This window comes from Glycine soja, chromosome 1 (assembly GCF_004193775.1).
Source record: "Glycine soja cultivar W05 chromosome 1, ASM419377v2, whole genome shotgun sequence".
Classification (NCBI taxonomy): Eukaryota; Viridiplantae; Streptophyta; class Magnoliopsida; order Fabales; family Fabaceae; genus Glycine; species Glycine soja.
Window position 1 is genome coordinate 24,811,322 of NC_041002.1, and position 13,903 is coordinate 24,825,224.

Genomic DNA, 13,903 nt, shown 5'->3' on the forward strand with positions numbered 1-13,903 from the left:
TAAGACTAACGACAGGTAATACGTTGAAACATTAAAAAAAATTAGGTACATAATTAACCAAAAGTGAATTTGAAATAATAATTTGAAAACGGCTTATTTTTCAAGTATGAAAAACATATTTAAACCTTTTGGTTATTCATAAATTGGGGACCATTAGTTAAAAATATCTTCTATAGTGATTATTTTAGTATTGGAACCGTCACATTTCAACTAAAGTTAGCCTCTAGCCACGGGTCTATTTCCATTTTCACTAATTACTGTTGGTCATCACCATTAGCTTTGAATAAATGGAATTTTTTCCAGCACTGATCACATATTTTAATCACAGGTGTCTTTATAGTAAGACTACAAGAACATGCCATGAAATATGAAGACAAGTAGTTGTAGACAACAGTAGGATCAAATGCACTTTCCGTCTAAGATTTTTAAAACTTTGATAGTAACTTTACTATGACAATATGTATAGCAAGAACTAAGTGAATATCCATAGCAAGGGAATAATTAGGATGGCAAGGCCACATGTTATGGTTGTCCCTCACCCAGTACAATGGGTATGTGATTCCTCTAATAGAGCTTTTCCCTAATTTTAGTCAATCAAGATGTCAAAATAATTTTTGTGAAATCATCTGAAGCAGTGTTGGAAGGTTACGCAAGAGAAAGTTAAGGAGCTAATCGAATGCGTAAATAGATCAGAAAGTGAGAAGATTACATGTGTCCTTGCTTATCAGAGCATTGGATGGGCAGTTAAGATTTCAGAGAAAAAGAGAATTAGAAGGGCAGCCTTCTGTCCTGCATCAGCAGCACAGTTGGTATTGGGATCTAGCATCCCAAAGATGATTGATACTGCATCATAGACAATGATGGTGAGTTCATTCTTCACTAATTCTCCATAGCGCACCATACAACAAAATATTTGTTTCAGGGTAGTTAGTTAGTATTACATGAATAGTAGGAGGAAAGCAATTTGAGCATTCCATGGACTCAACCGAGATCTAAACCACAGACAGGCAAAAGCAAACCTCCAACAAGATGCCACAGCACTATGCTTTATGATGGAGGATTACTGTAGAGTATTTTAGCAATATGAATGCTAAAACAATCCAAATGAACAAACTGTACAACACAAATAAGTAAAATATTGAAGATTTGCATGCACAATGAGTAGCAAAATATGAATAATTTCAAATGCTTACATCCATAGCCGTTAGCAACACAAAATAAGACTTTGTTCACAACTGATAAAACACTTGGCAGTTGTGCCTAGGACAAAATTGGCCAAAAAACTTGACCCGTTCTCTACATATAATAAATATCTGCCCCTATCCCACCATCACAAAAGACAGCCATAATATGAACGAAGTTTACCCTATTGTACAGGAATTTCTGAAGAAATGCAAAGTTTTGAGTCTGCTCCACCACTGATAACACTGTTACTTTTCCACCAATCAGCAGACAATACCTGAGTTAAATAAATGACAATTCTATTAACGACAATTTTGGCTCTTCTTGAGGATTAAAGAAAGATGTCAGTTGTGGAGAGGTATTTTTGTTATGCTAAAACATGGAAAAAAAGTTGTATACCTTATCACTGTGCGATTCAATGACTGAAAGAGGCCACTGCAACATTAATGGAGAAAATTATCAGAAAAGGCCCAAAGATGGATATATAATCGCGTAAGGAGTAAAAATTTCTTGGCAGAATAAAGATATATTACCGCAGTTCTCAGATCCCACAACATAACTTTCCCGTCATAGGATGCAGAAAGTAAATGAAACCAAGACTGATCATGCCATTTGCAAGCCGAAACCCAGGACATATGAGAAGAAAACTGAAAAACAGGAGCAGAAGTGCCTGCAGGAAAAAATAAACGCTTTATAAGATACTATCATGCATGTGATTGACTATGGAGGTGAGAGAAAATGATAATTAGCTTTGTTTAACAGACCTGGTTTACGAGGATCCCAAATCCTAATGACAGGATCAGAACCACCAGCAGCTATCAGAGTAGAACCTTCCCCACCAATATCAAGGCAGTTGAGAACCTTCCCACAGAACTGTACATGGAAGACAATCTAATCTAAAATTCTGACTTTTTTAATTGAGTTTCTCTTCTCCTTCAGATTGTCAAACATTCATTTTCAACAATAATTTTGTATAGAAAATAATTTAGAACAATAAATGAACAAAATAGATAACCAGAAAACATCGCATTCATCAATCAGAGTTATGCCCATGTCAGGGTTCCACTTCCTCCAGCACAGTAAGCACTAAAAATTATTTGTTAGATGAAAAAATATTGCAGTTGATTCAACACACTTATTCTAAACTAAGTATAACCAAGGGCCAAAGCCAAGATTGCTTCATAACAAGACAATAAACTATTTGAGCCATGTAAAAATATCATACAACAACAACAACAACGCCTTATCCCACTAGGTGGGGTCGGCTACATGGATCAACTTCCGCCATAATGTTCTATCAAGTACCATACTTCTATCCAAATCATTAAGTTCGAGATCCTTTTTTATAACCTCTCTTATAGTCTTTTTGGGTCTTCCTCTGTCTCGAATTATTTGTCTTCTCTCCATCTGGTCTACTCTCCTCACTACAGAGTCTACCGGTCTTCTCTCTACATGCCCAAACCACCTAAGTCTATTTTCCACCATCTTCTCTACAATAGGCGCTACTCCAACCCTCTCTCTAATAGCTTCGTTTCTAATTTTATCCTGTCGAGTCTTACCACACATCCACCGCAACATCCTCATCTCCGCTACACCTACTTTATTCTCATGTTGGCTCTTGACCGCCCAACATTCTGTTCCGTACAAAATCGCCGGTCTTACCGCAGTCCGATAAAATTTTCCCTTTAGCTTGATCGGTACCTTTGCATCACATAACACCCCCGATGCTTTTCTCCATTTCATCCATCCTGCTTGAATGCGATGATTCACATCCCCTTCAATTTCCCCATCATCCTGTATTACAGACCCAAGATATTTAAACCGTGTGACTTGAGGGATAATATGGTCTCCTATTTTCACCTCTGAGTTAGAAACCCTCCTTCTTTTGTTGAACTTACATTCCATATACTCCGATTTGCTTCTGCTTAGGCGAAAGCCATGTGTTTCTAGAGCTCGTCTCCAAGTTTCCAACCTCTCATTCAACTCCTCCCTCGACTCTCCAAAGAGGACTATGTCATCTGCAAAAAGCATGCATCTCGGCGCTATCTCTTGGATTTGTTCCGTGAGGACATCCAGAATTAAGGTAAAAAGGTAGGGGCTAAGGGTTGACCCTTGATGTAAACCAATTGTGATGGGAAAATCGTCTGACTCTCCACCCTGTGTCCTAACACTAGTCGATACCCTATCATACATATCTTGGATAGCTCGAATATATGCAACCCTAACCCCTTTCTTCTCTAGAGCTTTCCACAAAATCTCTCTAGACACTCTATCATACGCTTTCTCCAAGTCAATAAAAATCAAGTGCAAGTCTTGTTGGGCCATGCGATATTGCTCCATCACCCGCCGTAATAAATAAATCGCTTCCATGGTCGACCTTCCCGGCATGAAACCAAATTGATTCTCAGCGCTTCCATGGTCGCTTCCATGTAAAAATATCATAATGAGGAAAAAAAAAGTTGAAGAACTAGCACACACTAATTTATAGATTAGACAAAACCTTATCTAGAGAAACAAATAAGTTAAACATCGCTACAACGACATTAAGAAACAACCAATTTTAGCTGCCTGACTACCCACAAATAGTTAATCAATGGCAGAGCATCAAAGGGTAAGATGTCACAGCTTGACCTAAAGACAAAAATTAACAGTTTAACACTTCAAATGAGTACAATTTTAAGGTAGAGAAGAGAGAGCATCAATTTTCAACTTACTAAATCTGTCAAGTTTTTTCCTGTCTCAACATCCCATTTCCTAATAGAATGATCCCAAGATGCAGAATAAATTGACTCCCGTTGTGGCCAAACCACAGCAGACACACACTGTGTATGGCCCACAAGGGTAGTAAAAGCCTCTCCCTACAATACAGATAAATATTAATGAAAACTTATTTGTCAATGAAAACAAAAGATTGGTACATCAAACAGAAAAGAAACGCCAATTCAGGGGAAAATAGTAACAAAATCTACAAGGTTCATTTAACAATTTTACAGGTCTACAATTATATTAGAAGAATTTTTAACTTGTCTCAGAATTAGATGCTCAAATTTCTTCTAGAATAGTTTCAAAAACATCCTCCTCCATGACCTCTGGCGCCAGCATAAACTGTAACCTTGATACTTCACATTCAACCGGTAGAAAATACATACAGAAAGTCAGCAACAACCTTAATTTTTTACTATTCCAAGATCAATTACATGTCAGAGAAGGACGTGTAAAATGCCATCTATGACCATCCCTTGGAAGTGAACAAAATTCTAAATACAAAATGTTTGGAAGAAATATATGTGACTACATAAAATTCCAATTTCAACTGCACAAGAAGATAAATAAAAAATAAGGTGTAATGAAAATCTACAAACCTCTAGTTGGGACTCCTCAACTTGAGCTCCAATTTTTCTCTTTTTAGACACTAGGTCATCTTCCGCATTAAAGTCATTAGTTTGCCATAGATTGATGGTGCAATCCCAAGAAGCTGAACAAACCTATGAAACACAATAGAAGAAGACTAATGCTACACACTACTATTACTCTGCTCATAAATCAAGGAGAAAAAAAATGGAGAAGTTAAAAATAGAAAAGCAATACGAACCATCTCTCCAGCAGTCTGCACTGCAACACACTGTACAGAAGACTTATGACCACGCAAGATTTTGTAAGCCCTAACCCTCATAGGATTGTTTACATGATCCCCAGCATTGAGCTTTAACACAAATGGGAAAACATAACATAGTAAGCATAAGCACAGCATAAGGAAATGTATCTCAACAGCTTTTATTTACCTTCCATAGCCTCAATGTCCTGTCTTTCGAAGCAGTAGCTACTGTAACAGTTTCCTCACCTGAATGCAGTACAAATCTTGATATCTTGGAACAATTCAATAACAATAATATGCAACTATATTATGGAACAATATAACATATGGATTACACAAAGAAAGGACCACAAATGTTTGCAACAAGCTTTTCCCAAATCCCAACCAAAAAACCCAAATATGTCGTTTTCTATGCACATACACACGTATAGTTTTGCATTTTAATTGAATCTTACAATATGTGTTACAATCCTACAACCCCCCCCCCCCCCCCCCTCCCCTGCAGGATTCAGTTTCAATGCTGAAAAATTCAATCTTGACAACCTTGCTCTGTTGCACATATAATATAAGCATAGTCACTAGCAGAGACAAGACATATTTTATCTTGTGGTATAAATGTAAGTGCTTTTAAGGAAATTAAAGCATTGAAATACTAACTAATATCAAATAAAACATAATCATCCCAATCCTATATAGGAATAGGGAAAGAACAAAATGTTAAGGGTCCATTTGATTATTCTTTTCAAAAAATTCTAGTTTTTAAAATTAAAAATTAAAAATCTTGTTTGAGTGATGAGTTTTATAAAACTGTTTTTTAAAACTACCTCCTATTTTAGTTTTTAAAGTAAAAAAACAAAAACAGCTTTAAGATGTTTTGCTTTTCAGTTTTCGTTTTTTGCTTTAAAATCTACAAAACACACGGATAAGTGGAGAATTTACAGTTTTCGTTAATGGCCTTTATTTAAATATCTTCTCTTTATCATTTCTGAAACTTTTGTTGTCTTGCAAGCATGTAAGCATTTTTCGGGATATGATTATCACACTTGCCCACGATGTTATGTTGGTGCCCTGCTAATTATGTTAATGGGTGGCTTAATTGCCTATTAATATGACAAATATTGCTTGAGTGAGTGACCCTCACTCAGCTGAAGCTTCTTATATTATCATACAAAAGCCAAACAGTATATAGGTATATAGAGAGGTGTAGACTAAGCATCTTATCAAATGGCTAAAGCAGAGAAAAAGATACGAAAGGACTGACTATTACAAGACATATACTAATATATAATACATATACTAATTTAACAGTTTGTTTACACTTTAATTATTAACAAAATCTTATCATTGTTTGGAGTAAAACTTATTCCAATATTTTGTGATTAAATTAAAAAATAATTTGTCGACATCACCCCTCAAGCAGATTTTCCTAGGGAACCCTTTTTATTTAATCAAAATTGAAATTAAACTAACATTAATTTGTATAAGTTCAGAATGCAAGCCTTTTTGAAAAGAATGCTTGAGTGAGTAACTTTCACCCAGCAGATTACAACCTTTGTTACTTTATATAAGAAAGAAATGGTGGTATTTTTTAGTCCTTGCATTTAGTAAAAGACAATGCTACTTTAATCTTTAAAAACGTGTGATTTTAATCCTTGATGGGAACTAAAACATATTTAAATATATATCTAAGTTTTTCAATAAATTTAAAAATCATAAAACAATAATACTATCAAATGAGTTTTCTGTTTTCTATTTTTTTAGTTATCAAAACATGTTTTGAAAACAATTTTAACAAGTTTTTTTATTTACTATTTCTAAAACAGATTTCAATTCAAAATTACCAAAACAGATTTCGTTTTAAGTCTCTTCTCATAAATAATTTCTTAAATTTGTTTTACAAAACAGATTTTGAAGTCATAAACTGAGAAGAGGGGAAAGAGAAAACCCTAAACAGCTAATTTAATAGAATGACTTTGATCTTGATAGCCAAGGCAAAACAGCCATAAGATTTCGTATACTGTTAGATACAAAATTTTATCATTTTCTCATCAGAAATAAATTACATATTACCATAAAATTGACAACTGGCAATCAGAAAAATAAACAGAATAAAGTTGGCAGTATGTAGGAGAATATACTTGTCTCTATACCTTTTGGATTGATGATACTAACGGAAGTGATTGCGTCACTATGTCCCTCCAATATATGGGTACATAATCCAGCACCTTTCCATACCCTAAAATACAATTTAATCATATTGTGGTCGAAGCTCAGTAGATGAAGAAAGTAATCAAATGATAATATTAATCAATAATAAAATATGCCAATAATTCTAAAAGAACAAAACTGTGCAAGATTATTACCTCCCTAAACCATCATAACATCCGGTCAAAAAGAACCTGCAGAAATAGTAACACTTGACTTTAAATTCTTTGTGAAAGGGCAATAGGGCATACAGGTACAAAAATCATTCAACTTACTAAAATAGAACCAAAATTATTACTACCTCTGGTCTTATATATAAGAAACAAAAGGCAACCTTTTCTTGGTCCTAATTATAAGAAACATATGATAACTTTATTGCTAAATTTCCTTTTTACCCCTAATGATTACCTTCATTTTCCCATAAAAGTGGTGTCTTTATTGAGCTATCAACAAAACAAGGTAAGCTCATTGGTTGAAAAATTATCTTAGAAAAGTAACCATGGGTAGTCATGGAATAAAACTAAAATTTGTGACAAAGTAACCAATCTAACTACTTTTATTGGTGTTTCTTATATATAGGACCAGAGGTAGTATATTTTAGCCAATGAAAATTACACAAAGTCATGGGTTAAACAAACATAAAGGCTTTTACAATTACTCTCATTCATCCAATGGCCAAAACATTAATTAAAGAACCTATTCACAAAGAGGGTTAGGTTGTGTTCTTTGGCTACTGCTATCAACCACAATGCAAAAATGAACCTCAAGCAGTGAATATCTGATAGTGTGATGTACTCAAACCCTACATTATCAAAAGTTTACACCAATAAGCAATCACTCTTGCCATCATCACCATGCACCAAATATGATTAAAAAATCAAGGGAAGCCAATAAAAACCAATCACACTAACATAAATTCAACCTTCCAACCTCAGTAAAATCTTTCACAAACAATGGTAAAACAAAAGGAGTTTCTCATACAAATTTTGGCATATCACCAGTTGCTAGCATTAATAAACATAAGAGTTAATAGAGAACACATTAACACGGACTAGGATCATTATGGAAAAATTGAATTACTACAAGTCTTTAAGAAAATTTTCCATCAAACTATTACACATTTGCAAGCTTACCGAGAAGAAGAACCATCAACAGCACTAACCCAATCATCATGTAGAGAAGGGTCCTCCTCCTTCCGCGGAGCGACAGCCCTTGCGTACTCAATTTCCAATATCCTTTCCTATAATTGATTATTCAAAACTGTTAGCTATAATCCTATGACATCATAGCAAGTAGTAACAATGGTTTGTTTCCTATGTTAAAAAATAAAGATTAAAGAAATTGATAAGTTATTGTTTGTATACCCAATTTCAATCCCTGGAATTTCAACAACTTCCTTGTAAGTGACTAAATGGCATAAGGTTGTAGATTATTCGGTTTCACATGATTGAAACCTCAAACTTTGTTTAGTGTAAGATCTGTGTTGAATTCACATAAGTACAGAATGTTCATGATGAGTATCATCTTTCAATGTCTTGTAGAAAAATTGATGAAGTGTTGAATTATTGAATACACTCATAGGAACCAATTATCTTAAAAAGTCAACTTAGCAATTGATCCAAGTCCAACTGAGTCAAAGTCAATCAATACATGGCAATTGTCACCTACCACTGTTACAGTCATATTGTACTGACAACCTGAACTATCCCCTTTTCAGCAACAAGAATACTACAGCCGCAACTTCCTTCACAACCACCCCCCATTCCACTGCATCATCCCATTTGACACTATCACCATAACAAGTAGCATTTATTTGCTTCACTGATATACACACATTGATGCTGTCAAAGCAAACCCTTAACAAAAGAGAATGCAAAAAATAAAATGAATCACTGGAATGCAAGAGACAAATCAAGCACTCCTAGTCCTACTTATCTAAACAACTAGTTCCCAAAGCTAAACCCCATTCCATGAAACTTCGTTCCAAACACCTCCATAAAAAAAATACATTCTCTTACAGTACATACATAAAATCAATTTGTAGTTTCACTTTTCTGTCATACAGACTTTATCAAACAACAACAGATATAGTGAAAACAGGAATTGTAATAATCGTTTTAAAATGATTACCGCAGAGATTCCCTTGGCCAAAAGAAACTGCTCGAGCGACATCCGGACGAACTCACCATCGATTAAAAAATCAAACGGCTCCGGCTGATGATCAGCGTCTGCAAAAATCAACCAGCAACAATATTAACCAAAACTCATCAATCATCTAAAATTAACCAAATTAGAAAATAAGAAATTGAAATTACCGTTGGATTGAAGGAGTGCGTTGACGAGTGAGGAGAGGCCAAATCGAGCGAGGTCGGCGGGGATGGCGATGGCGGTGGTCGGAACTTTGTACGGCTCGCCTAACTTCGTCACGAAGCGCACTTGGACCCTCCTCGCGCTTCCTTCACCACTCTCTTCGTTCATATTCATCTTTGCTTCCTTTTACTACTCTCTTTCTTCTGCGAGGTGAAGGTGAAAACGAAGTGCGAGAGACGAAGACGCTAATCGAAGAGGAAGAAGAAGCTAGGGTTTAACGGTTCTCAACCTGCTAGTTCAGTTGCCATGGGTTTTAGAATTTAGATCAAATTACCCTAATACCCCTGAGTTTTTTTCTTTTCAAATATTAAAGGGAATTGGTGTCATATTTGTAAGCATTAAAAAGTGTTTGTGGAGAAATAAAAAAATATATATATGCGCAATTCAAAAAAAAAAAAAGGTGAGAGGCGTAGTATAGTTTGCTCTAAAATTTAGTCAATCCTTTGTTAGGCATTGTGAATGTGAATAGGAATCGATGGTGATAAATTCATCTAATCCAATAAAAAAATATTTAATAAATTAAAAATTACATGAATAAAAAATTGAATACTTTTATTAGATTGAATTTTAAAATTGATTTTTAAAAGTTGATCTATTCTAATTCAAACTGAATTTTTTTTCTACAATAATCACGTTGAAGTTTGCACTTATAACATTATATATTCTACTTCAATTCTCTGCCATTAAGTTATTTTTAATGAGTAATTTAAAATAAACTTATTTTTATTTATAAATTTATTACACAACTCATATTTACATTTTTGTTTCTTATATATAATAAAAAATATATTTAATTAAATATTTTTCGTAACTATTTAATTAAAAGTATATAAATGTAAGAATTAAATATATATTCTTTTCTTGAACTTTTTAGGAAATTAATTTAATCTCTAAATAAATTTTTACTAGTCTTAGTCCGTCAACTTTTTTCTGTTAATGATTTTAGTCTTTTGATGATAAATGTCCCAACTAATGTTCAAACAAAAAAAATCATAAAACATGATAAAAATTGCACAATACACGGGTCACGCGAGCAACTAGAAAAAAAATTATGTTACAAGTATTCAGTTTTTTTGTGAGACTCACTTTTATGTTATTTTTCACCATGTTTATGACTTTTCTTTTATTTGACGTTGGTTGTGTTCCATAATTTTCATATAGGTAAAGCTATTTAGACAAGTCTTACAACTTGAATCAGTCAAAAAAGGGGTTCAAAATTGTGCTACAAAATTGAAAACGATCATTATTTTGAAAGGACAACAATCACTTAGATTTGAGAGAAAAACTACAAAAATAAATCTTTTAAAAGATAAAACAAAAAAGATAAGAGACATGTACCCATTTGGCAACCTCAGTCGGATGTGAGACGACCATAATCTTGGTCTTAGTCCCTTTGTGCTTTACATACTCAGGATTGTGGGATTATGTACCCCTTTGACCTTCAACTGATTGATTACCACCTCTAATCTCATGCTCGACTTTTAACTAGGTATAATCGTCAATCACGACCTGAGCTCCACGAGTATGAGAATCCTAGTACACAATCTGGGCATAACCACCCATGATATGCACTCGGAGATCTCGGGCCAACAGCTACATTCAACATGCTTGGAATTATACACGCTCATATAATTCTTGATGTTTAACCTAGAGACATCATTTGACACTTGAATGCTCTTGTATTACGTCTCATTTCTCCAAGACACGATTTAGCTACAAAACAGGACAAGAAATATATTTTAGTCTACATATTCATCAAACCTTATTTTTACTAAGAAGAGAAACGAGAAAAAGGGAAGTGTGGTGAAATCACATGTACGTAGGGGAGTATGTGAAACAAAAGGAGTGCAATGAAACAAGACAAGTGGGAGTAATGTTTGAAAGGGGAGAATATGAGGTTATTTAAGTAATTTGATGTAAAAAATAGAAAGGGAGTGCATAAACTATATTGGAAAGTGTAAACAGCAAAAGATAAATTAAGTTATTACATGCATGTTTGGTTTTCAATGAAAAAAATATTTTTTTAGGCAAAAGTAATTTTGTCAAAGAATTAGGATCCTATTTTCCTTTCATTTTAATTTGATTCGTTGAATTTGCATTGAAACAAGAGCACAACATTTTTAACTTTAATCCAAATATGCATCGTAAAGACCACTAGGCCTAATAACCAAAATTCGATAAATCAACTCCGAAGTCTTTGAGAACCTTCGGGTAAAGGATATAAATAGCGTACAAAAGCCTAAGGTACCCTCTCTCTGATTTTTTACATTTTCTATTATCTTCTTGTAGAGCGTTAGAATCTGTAACAATAGAATATGTTTCTTTTGTTTCATGCAGAATAAAATGGTATTGTTAAGCAATTTTTTATTACATACATAGTACTGATTATATTTTATAAATTATTTAATTAAGTGAAAATTAAAAGCAATGGTAACACCAAGCCAATAGGAGGATAGTTCAATAGTTAAATAATCCCCTATTTTGTCTTTCAAGTTTTGAACCTAAGTTTGAATCCTCCATGCATGTCATGTATTGATGGCAATTATATACTAGGTGTCTTTCACAACATAGTCATCAAAAGTTTATAAAAACTGTCTAATTTTAATGGTTCCACCATGGTCTAGATTATGTGATCGAGACTTTATTTATCCCCACACTCAAAGAAAAATAAATGACAAAAACATTAATAAATCATTTATAGTACAAGAATTTACCAAATCCTTAATATTCAAAAAAGAAATTGATTCTTTCTTCCTAAAGATGGCAACGGGTGGGGTGGGGACGGGTTTGATGTCCCTATTTCTGTTTGGGGACAAGCATCCCCACCTCATCCCCATCCTGATACATTGGTTTTGTTTATCAATTTGCAACAATTTTTTCTAAGAGAAATTCAAAAAAGATATGGCAAATGGTGCACAAGAAGTTCACATAATCGCTAAACAAAAAGGCATGCATCCTGTGTTAGCATTCAATCCAATATTCCTATTCTACATACAAACATCACCACAACAATATTAATTAAAACATCCCATGTTAGTGTTCGATTCAATATTCTTATTCCACATAGCAATACTGATTTGAGAATTGCTATTAAACATAATACAAATACAATAAGTGTTGCATAATTTGACACATAAAAGCTGCATAAATATTAGTATTCCAGATAAATATCAGTGCACATACTTTGGCAGTTAAAATGCCATTACAAGTTTGTAACAAGATTCATAAAGAAATAAAATAAAAGCTTGTAACAAGAGTAGAACAATTTGACCACTTATCCATATTAGATTCTTCCTAGTTCCTACAAAATGATAACACTTTCCATCATTATATGATGCAAGAGTCTCTAAATCAAATATATTCAACAGTGGAAATATAACTTAAAATGACAAGATCACACAACAACATTAAAAGGTAAACTTACCAAATAGTAACATCTATTAATTGTCCAATTGATGAGTAATGCCACTAACCATAAATTCATCTATATTAAGAAAAATGAAAAATTAGAAAGGAACAATGAAAGTGAAAATTTACAAATCTAAAATAAAGGGTACCTTCATTGTTAGATTCATTTTCACTCACTAAATTAGTTATTTCTATAATTTCTTTAGAACCTACAAATATGAAATTGAGAATTATATGTGACAATTGATAAATTAAAAACTAAAAAAGTATGATAAGATATTTAAGTAAAGAATTTAGAAGTTTACCTACATTTCTTGTGCTCCATAATTAACTTTTATCACATCAAAGCCTCTAAAGTAGTAAAATGAAGTTGACTACAATGAGAACTTAATACGTCCTTAGCAATTGCTTGTAGAGTTGGATGCTTCACTCCATTTTGTTTACACCATGTCAAGATATAAAAATCTAATGTTATTAGCAATTTTTCCTCCTCCAAGTAATGATCCAATTTTTTTTTCATAGATGAAGTTCTACTCTTTTTCTTTTTAGCCATGTACTTTTGAAAATCACTCAATCCATGAAAAACATCCTTACCCGCATGTGATGGAGAGTCACTAGCAAAGCCTTAATTCCTTTTCATTTGATATTTAGAAACCAAATCATAATAAAACTATCGAATCTTTGTAACTTGGTGATAACAATCGGGGTCATACAATTTATCAATATAATATTCAAGCTAGTCCATTTTGTATCTTGGATCTAAAACTGTAGCAACTCCTGTTATATCATGAATCACACTCCAGCGACCATCAAATTTGCTCAGCATACATTGTGTCATATTCTAAGTTACTAGATTAAGGGAGTTAACCTATTCATTTATAGCAATGTTGATCTCACAAATCCTAGAAAAATAAATGTTAGTAGTTGGGTATTTGGTGCCATAAATGATTTATGTAATATCATTAAACACTTTTAACCTGCTACAAACATCCTTTGCAAATTCACATTGCAAATTAGTGGGCAAACAAGAGAATTGAGCATCACGTTGCTTTAATCGACCAAAGACATCCTTATAAGTTATTGCAATATCAAGCATCTTGAAAGTTGCATTCCATCATGTTGGACAATCTAAACATAACTTTT

At 33.4% G+C, this 13,903-nt stretch overlaps 1 protein-coding gene across 2 annotated transcripts; it reads right to left on the minus strand.

Annotated features, from left to right (window-relative positions):
- Positions 1 to 1,127: 1,127 nt before the first annotated feature.
- LOC114413634 (ribosome biogenesis protein WDR12 homolog) lies at positions 1,128 to 9,630 on the minus strand. 2 transcript variants are annotated; one of them, XM_028378138.1, is made up of 13 exons: positions 9,298 to 9,630; positions 9,113 to 9,210; positions 8,116 to 8,222; positions 7,141 to 7,176; positions 6,928 to 7,013; positions 4,965 to 5,023; positions 4,775 to 4,885; positions 4,545 to 4,667; positions 3,897 to 4,040; positions 1,947 to 2,055; positions 1,716 to 1,852; positions 1,582 to 1,617; positions 1,128 to 1,459 (listed from the first exon to the last, which is right to left on the minus strand). In XM_028378138.1, the coding sequence occupies exons 1-13, from the start codon at positions 9,464 to 9,466 to the stop codon at positions 1,367 to 1,369; spliced, it is 1,308 nt and encodes a 435-aa protein (XP_028233939.1). In that variant the 5' UTR covers positions 9,467 to 9,630; the 3' UTR covers positions 1,128 to 1,366. The 2 variants fall into 2 exon arrangements, with proteins under 2 accessions (XP_028233939.1, XP_028233947.1); XM_028378146.1 differs by lacking the exons at positions 9,113 to 9,210; positions 9,298 to 9,630 and adding an exon at positions 8,651 to 8,749.
- Positions 9,631 to 13,903: the final 4,273 nt, after the last annotated feature.

Bases quoted from the DNA above. Each gene is read 5' to 3' on its own strand.
- LOC114413634 (XM_028378138.1), bottom strand. From the start codon at position 9,466: ATGAATATGAACGAAGAGAGTGGTGAAGGAAGCGCGAGGAGGGTCCAA. The intron at 7,177-8,115 runs GTAAGCTTGCAA...CTATTTCTGCAG, and splicing joins GTTGATGGTTCTTCTTCTCG to GTTCTTTTTGACCGGATGTT. The intron at 1,460-1,581 runs GTATACAACTTT...TATTTAACTCAG, and splicing joins TTGAATCGCACAGTGATAAG to GTATTGTCTGCTGATTGGTG.